Source organism: Passer montanus, unplaced genomic scaffold (assembly GCF_014805655.1).
Source record: "Passer montanus isolate IOZ18808 unplaced genomic scaffold, ASM1480565v1 scaffold60, whole genome shotgun sequence".
Taxonomy (NCBI): Eukaryota; Metazoa; Chordata; class Aves; order Passeriformes; family Passeridae; genus Passer; species Passer montanus.
Window position 1 is genome coordinate 3,009,057 of NW_024371038.1, and position 6,952 is coordinate 3,016,008.

The 6,952-nt window shown below is 60.3% G+C and overlaps 1 protein-coding gene across 1 annotated transcript; it reads right to left on the reverse strand.

The window, feature by feature from the left end:
* Positions 1-2,242: 2,242 nt before the first annotated feature.
* Positions 2,243-6,184, reverse strand: BARHL2 (BarH like homeobox 2). The gene is made up of 3 exons (XM_039727155.1): positions 5,330-6,184; positions 3,717-3,942; positions 2,243-3,282 (listed from the first exon to the last, which is right to left on the reverse strand). The coding sequence occupies exons 1-3, from the start codon at positions 5,904-5,906 to the stop codon at positions 2,970-2,972; spliced, it is 1,116 nt and encodes a 371-aa protein (XP_039583089.1). The 5' UTR covers positions 5,907-6,184; the 3' UTR covers positions 2,243-2,969.
* Between the last annotated feature and the right edge of the window lie 768 nt (positions 6,185-6,952).

Here is a 6,952-nt window from a genome sequence, read left to right on the forward strand (position 1 = left end):
GGAGAGCGCTCACTCCCGGCCAGCCCGCGGGTGCCGCGGTCCCTCGAGTACAGACAGCCCTGCTCCAGCCTCACGGACTGTTTCCACGCTCAGCGCACCAACAGCCAGGTCTTTTCCAGCGGGTGCCGGTATTGCCCGCTGCTTGAGGCTGAGAGAGCCCGTCCCGTTCGTCTGGCAACAGATGAGCTTGGTTATTTGATCACAACCACTTCCAGGGCCGAGAGCAGGACCTGGCCCAGGCAAGGGCAGAGGCTGGAAAGGGACCGAGACTGCAGCAATTCAGCAGCTCCGCACCAAGTCTGGGGCGGTAGCGGCGAAAGCAGCTGTCCGGGAAAGGAACGGGCAGAAACACGACCGTCGCGGCCGGGAAGGCGGCGCAGCAAACGGCGCCGAGCCGTGCCGTGCCGTGCCCCGCGCTGGCCGGGCGGCGGGAGGCAGCCCCCGCATCCCGGCCGGCTCCCGGCTCTTTGTCCTGCCGCAGCGCGCTGTATGCGGGACCGCGTGCCCGGGCTCTTAAAAAGACAGCGAAACCTGTTCCTACAAGGCTGCAGCCAGGCGACCCGGCCGAGCAATTTCAGGGCAGCCTGCCCTCGGCTCGCCTCTATGCCGGCGCGAACGGGGAGCGGGACAAACCAAGAACTTGCGTTTGCAGCCCTACTTCCCACACGGGGAAAAGAAGAGTGAAAGAGAGATTCTTGCCCCAAACCTCCTCCCGATTACACGCATTTTCAGCTGGGTCTGGAAATACGATTCAGGGGTGGTAGCGGTTCCTCGCCCCCCTCCTCCGGCACCCCCGGTTTAGACACCGTCCTGCACGACACCGGCAGCCCCAGCCCCGCCTCACGCCTGTCGCTCCTGTCTGCTGCCCTTCCCAAAGACCAAAAACTCCCTGCCCCGGTGGGCACCCCGCGGCAGGCCCTGCTCGTGAGGGGACCACTCAGTTCATTTTTGCATGAACTTTCCTTCCTTGCTCTCACTACTTTTCAGCGAGTTTATGCAGTCAAAACCGAGCCATCGAGAACAACGAGCTGAGACTGGCTTTTCCAGCTGGATTTCCTCTTTTAGGAAAGATTTGTTGCTTAGACTAAGAAAAAGGCCCTAACGAGTCCAAATTTCCTACCTCCTTCCCCAGCCCCCGGATGGGTTTCCCGGGAAAAGCGGGGCGGCGATGCGGGGTGGCCGGGCCCTGCCCTGTTCCGGGGGGTGCTCGGGGGCCACGGCGAAGGCGCCGGGGAATACTCAGCAGCCGCCGCAACACGGGCAAAAACCGGAGTGGGCGTTCCCGACCCGCTCCCCTTTTGTTAGATCAAGGCAAAGGTCAATATGGTTTTAACGCGAATTTATTAGCACAGAAATCAGCAAGCCGCTCGCTAATTAGCAAAGCCCAAATAAACGTGCCCGGAGGCTTCTCTTTTCCTTTTTTCGTTTTTTTTTCTTTTTTTTTTTTCCCTTCTATCTTAAAAGAAAGGGGACCCACGAGCAAAAACAGAGAGAGGAAAAAAAAATAAAAAAAAACAACGAAGCGCCAAACCCTCAGAGGAGAGGATAATATGGGACTTTATGAATGTTTTATAGGTAATTGCTGTATAACTTTCTAATTTCGCAGGGGGGTGTTCACCTCCAGCGGCTGGGGACAGAGCCGTCCCCGGAGTCCAGAGGAGGGTCACAGCCCCCAGTCCCGACCCGCAGCCCCTCTGCCCCCGCGGGACGGCCGGGCGGCCCCCGCCGGCATGGGGAAGGGAGGCGCTGCCAGGGGAAGGGATGGCGAGGGAGGGAACGGGCACACACAGCAGTACAGTTCAAAGGCCAGCGGGGCTCGGGAGCTCCGTGTCCGCCGGGACCCCTCCGCCCTCCCTGCCTGTTTCCCCTCGTTACTCACCCCGACCGCCGGCGCTCAGTGCCGGTCCCAGCGCCGTGCCGAGACAGCTGCCGGGCCGGGGCCACGGCCCCAGGCTCCGCACGGCCCCGTCGCACCCGCCCCCAAGGGGCTACAGCCACTACCCGTTACCGCCCTGCCCAGGTGCTCAAAATAACAGCAAGGGGCTCGACACCTGCGGGGGATTTGATTTTCCTTTAAAATACAGATAGGGAAAAACAGCGCCTGTTAAGAAACAATGAGCCTAAAATTCAAAATATATTCAATATAATATTCAAAATTAAAAAGTGGCATCTGCCTTTTCTACTCCGAATTTCTTGAGTTCTCGTCACGGGGAAATTAGCTACCTTGAATTTTTGCGTTTGTTAAAAAAAGATAAAGTTTATTTTTTTTTTCCTTTTTTTCCCCTGTGATTTTTCAATCACAAAAAAAAATTCTATATTTTGTCATCTAAGCATTTATTTTACTGAATCCAAAAAGACATGAAAAGGGATAGGGAAGAACCACGTTTGTTCGTTTTAAACTAACGTATAGAAGTGATTTTTTTCTCCTTTTTTGGACGACATATAATAAATATGATATAGCACTCAGCACTCGGTCTGTACAATTCTGTTCGCATTAGGGAGCATGCCACTTTTCGATAAGAAAAAAAAAAAAAAGGTAATGAGAAAAATCAGTGCAAAGTTCTCCGTTCCCCCGGTCTTCTCCGCCGGTCGGGGGTCGAGGCGCTCTCATTCCCTCTGTCCTCCGCAGCCGTTAGTCTCTCCGGCGGGCTCGGGCTCCCTCTCCCTCTCCTCCACCCCCTCCGGAACTCTCTCTCCGAGCTCCAAGTCCTGCCTCGCAGGAGCCGAGGTCGGCGGGTCGCCCCGCGGCTCTGCCCGCCTTCCCCCGCGTGTGGTCGTTTCACTTACGGGCTTGGCTCTGGGTTCACGTTTCAAGAGTCCCTGCTCTGACTGATCGCCTCCCTCGGTGGCCGGTGACTGCCTGCAGAAGCTCCTGCCCCTCGGCTTCCCCTCGCTTCCTCCTCTGCGGTGCTGGGGCTTGTTTGGGGACGGGGAGGGGAAGGGCTCGTTGCGGGGACCGCGGTGCCGTTTCACCGGGGGTGCGGGGTGCCGGGCATGGGGTTGGCCAGGGGGTTGAGGGCCGGCTGCCCGCCGGGCCCCAGCCCGTGGATCAGCACCCGCGGCACCAGCGGCCGCTGGAGCTGGGGGTGCGGCGCGGGGGGAGTCCGGTACATGCTGCTGTACATGGCTGCGGCCGCCGCAGCTGCCGTCGTGCTGTCCATGCTGCCCAGCAGGCTGGGGTGATAGAAATAGGGCGAGGGGAACATCCGCTGCAGCGCTGAGTAGTTCCCGGCCTCGGCCAGCAGCTCCAGGCCCACCGCCGTCTGTCGCTTCCACTTGGTCCTGCCGGGGGGAGCAAGAGGCTGCAGGGCGGGCGCCGCGATGGGGCAGCCAGGCCCGACGGAGCGTACTGTCCCCGTGGGCCCGCACACCGTGCGAGCTTTCCGGCTCTGCCCGCTTTCCCCTCCGAGCCCCGCACCCCCCGACACATGCATACGGCGACTCCGGCCAAATTAATAACCGCGGTACGCGGCTAGATCGCAACGCGCTGACACTAATGGTTTGCGACAGAATTAGGGTGGCTGCAACCGTATGTAATGAGACAGAAAATTACGGCAGCGTTGACAGGAGCCGGACCCCCCAGCTCGTGGCCGGGGAGGGCGCGGGGCAGCAGCCGGGAGCTCCCCGCAGCACCCCGGGCTCCCGCGGGCACAAACCCAGAGGCGTAAGCCCGCCCCGGCTCCCCGGGGCCGCCGCCCTGACGGGGCCCGCCTTACCTCCGGTTCTGGTACCAGGTTTTGACCTGCGTGTCGGTGAGGTTGAGGGCGGCGGCCAAGTCCATGCGGTCCTGCACGCTCAGGTACTTCTGCCGCTCGAAGCTGCGCTCCAGCTGGTTGAGTTGGTGGTCGGAGAAGGCTGTTCGTGCCTTCCGAGGCTTCTTGGCCCGCACCGGCGGGCTGTCCCGGCTGCTGCTGATCTCCCGATCGCCCTCCTCCTTTGTCCCTGTGAGTGAGCCCAAGAGCGGTGAGGACCGGCGGGACAGCGGCTCGGCCCCCGCCCCGCCCCGGTTACCGGGCCCCGCCGCCCCCTCCCCGGGGACTTCTCCGGGACACGGGGGGAACGGTCAATTACGGCGGGGGGTGGTGGCGGCGAGCCCGTCCGGGGAACAGCGGGATTCCCGCTCTCCGTTTCCCAACTACAGGGCTTTCGTTATTTTCTGCCCTCTCCCCCCGGCCCGAAACGCCGGGAAATCGATCTGTCAATCCGGCTCCACTCGGGCCCCAGTTTGTGGCGCTCCTTGATCTTCCCCGCAGGAAGAACAATAATCTCCCTAATTGACCCACTGGGGAGGTTGGTGCACACAAAAATGGCCAGACCAGACTGTACATCTGGTTTGGGCACTCGTATGCTAATGCTAAAAGAGCAAAATGAGCTGCACTCGCGGGCACCGCGCCGCTCTGAGCCTGGCGAAAATAACTCAATTGAGCAAAATTAGGAAATTTTGTCCTGTTGCCTCCCGGCTGCACCGGGCTGCCGGCGGGAAGGACAGCTCCGCCGGCACCGCAGGGAAAATATACCCTCTCTGTTTGCCTTTCCTCACTCTTTTCCTTCTTTCCCCTTCCCACGCACACATAGCTATTTTCACTTCCGAACCCCGCACGGCGGGGGCTTCCCCATCAGCACCAAACCCCTAATTGAAAAAAAAAAAAAAAAATTGAAGATGGAGAAATAAACCTTCTATCCCGGTGCAGGGAAAACTCGAGGGTTTCGCCAAACGCACAAAGCCCTCACATCTCACTACGCCGAGCGCGGGCCGAGTTGTTGTTTTATTCTTATTATTTTATTTTTAATTAAAAGTTGGGTGGGGTTGTTTGGGTTGGGTTTGTTCTTTTTTTTTTTCCCCTTTATTTGCTGTTAATTAGGGAAGTAGAATTTTTCATCTTAATTTTAGAGCGAATGAGCATAAATAAAAAGGCTGAATGCACTAACTGCAGCTGAGCCGCCGGTTCTTAGAAAGCCAGAGAATCATTTATGTGCATTTGCATTAAAAATAAATACAGTCTGATTTCCCATGCGATCCCGCTGCTCGGGCTATTTCCTTAAAAACGGGGAAGCCAAATTAAAAAAAGAAAACAATTAAAAAGAGGAAAGACCAACAGATATTTTTAAAAAAAAAATTAAAAATTTAAAAAATAGGCGATTTGATTTAATTTCATTTCCTACCGGCCTTATCCCCGCGGTAGCGAGGATCCCTGAACGGCCCCGGCAGAGCGAGCGCTCCTGCCGCAGATTTTCTCCCCGATTTTCGTTCCACCATCGCGGCCGAGCGCCGCGGCTCGCGTTGTAGCGGCGGCCGAGCCGGTGCGGAGCCGGGCCGCGCCGTACTCACCGTGGCATTTGATGTCCCCCTGCGTGTCGTCGCGCTTGTCGAGCTTGGCTTTACCGTCCTCCTGCTCGAGTTTGGGCCTGAAGCTCTCCGGTGCAGCGCTGCCCTCCTGCTTGGGAGTATGGTGGGGAGAGGGGACGCTGGTACTGTAAGGTGCACACGCCGCTAGCGGTTTGCTGTCGCCCAAAATGTCCTTAATTAAAAAAGAAGAGGTGGAAGTCCTGGGGCCGGAGCTGGCCGAGCCTAGCTGTGGCGGCGGTGGCTGCGGGGGCGACGGCTGCAAACTCGGCGGCGGCGGCGGGTGTGGGCCGAGGTGGAGGTGGTGCGGCGGCGGCGGGAGGCTTTCCGCCACCCCCAGGTGCGGCTCGGGGTGCTCCATGCTCACCGAGATGGGCGACGAGGGCGCCGTCCCCACCGTGTCGATTTCCGAGCAGGGGGACGGCGTGGCCTGGCTCCTAAAATCCGCCGGCCGGCCGTCGCCGTGGGGGCGAAAATCTCCGTTCATGACTCCGGGGCTGCCGGTGCTGCCACCCGACAGGATCGTATCTATCCCGAAGCTGGACCCGCTCGGCCCCTCCATGGCGAAACGCTCAGCGCCGCGTCCGCATCCCCGTGGGCGGCCGCGGGGGTCTCTCACCGGGGGTGGAGGAGAAGGGACGGGGGGCGGAACCGGGTTACCCCAACCCGCGCACCGGCGGCGCGGTCGACACTAACTCGGGGCCCCCGCCGAGCCCCACATCGCCGCCGGGCCGGTTCGCCGCTAACCAACTTTGTTGCGGGAAGTTGCGGGCGCGGAGCGGAGCGGGGCGGACACCGGCCACTGCGGCGCGCCCGCCCGTGCCCACCGAGCTCCTCTCGGCGGCGGCGACTCCCCCCGTGACGTCACAGCCGCCGCGGCCCCCCCGCCGTTTATTATAAACCCGGGCTTTTGCCGCCGCCGCCGCCCGCCCCCATTGGCGGAGGGCCGGGAGGGGGCTGACGCAGCGCGGGCCGCAGCCAATCGGCGGCCGCGGCGGGGACGGACGCGGGAGGGGGGCGCGCCCTCGCTCCCTGCCGGGCCCGTCCCCGCCGCCGCCGCCGCCCCGTCGGGCCTCGATTCCCCGGTCGCCGGATCGGATCCCCCGGAGAGTATCATCCGGTGTTCCCGGGACGGTTCCCCGGCTAAATGTCAGAATAATGGGAAGTGCCAGCGACAAGACGTCGTATTAATCCTGATGAAGCGGCGTGTCAAGCTAATTAGAAGAGTAATTATAAAGGTGATAATGAATGATTTAGAGTTCTCCGAGTTTTATTTTAGTAGTAATTACAATTTCCAGGGTCCTATGAAGCGCAGCCCGACACCCCCCCTCCCGGCCTGCAGTAACCCCTAGACCAGACCAGCCCCGAAAACATCCGTGACCGCAGACCTCGGGGCCACGGGGGAACGGGGCACGGCAGTGGGGCCGCGGGAAACGATTAGGGCAGGATAACTGCAAGAGGGATTTCTGGGGAGCTGGTGTTTAGCGACGGCACTAAGTATTGCCTTGTGTGTGGGGCCGCTGGCATCCCCGCTCCGCATACGACGGCTGTCCCGGTGATGCGTGTCCACTGTCAGCCTGGAGCAAGGAGCGGGGACGGAGGACACGA

Coding starts and splice junctions, on each gene's coding strand:
- BARHL2 (XM_039727155.1), bottom strand. CDS start 5,906: ATGGAGGGGCCGAGCGGGTCCAGCTTCGGGATAGATACGATCCTGTCG. Junction 3,943..5,329: donor GGGGGACATCAAATGCCACG/GTGAGTACGGCG, acceptor GCTCACTCACAG/GGACAAAGGAGGAGGGCGAT. Junction 3,283..3,716: donor ACCTGGTACCAGAACCGGAG/GTAAGGCGGGCC, acceptor TCCCCCCGGCAG/GACCAAGTGGAAGCGACAGA.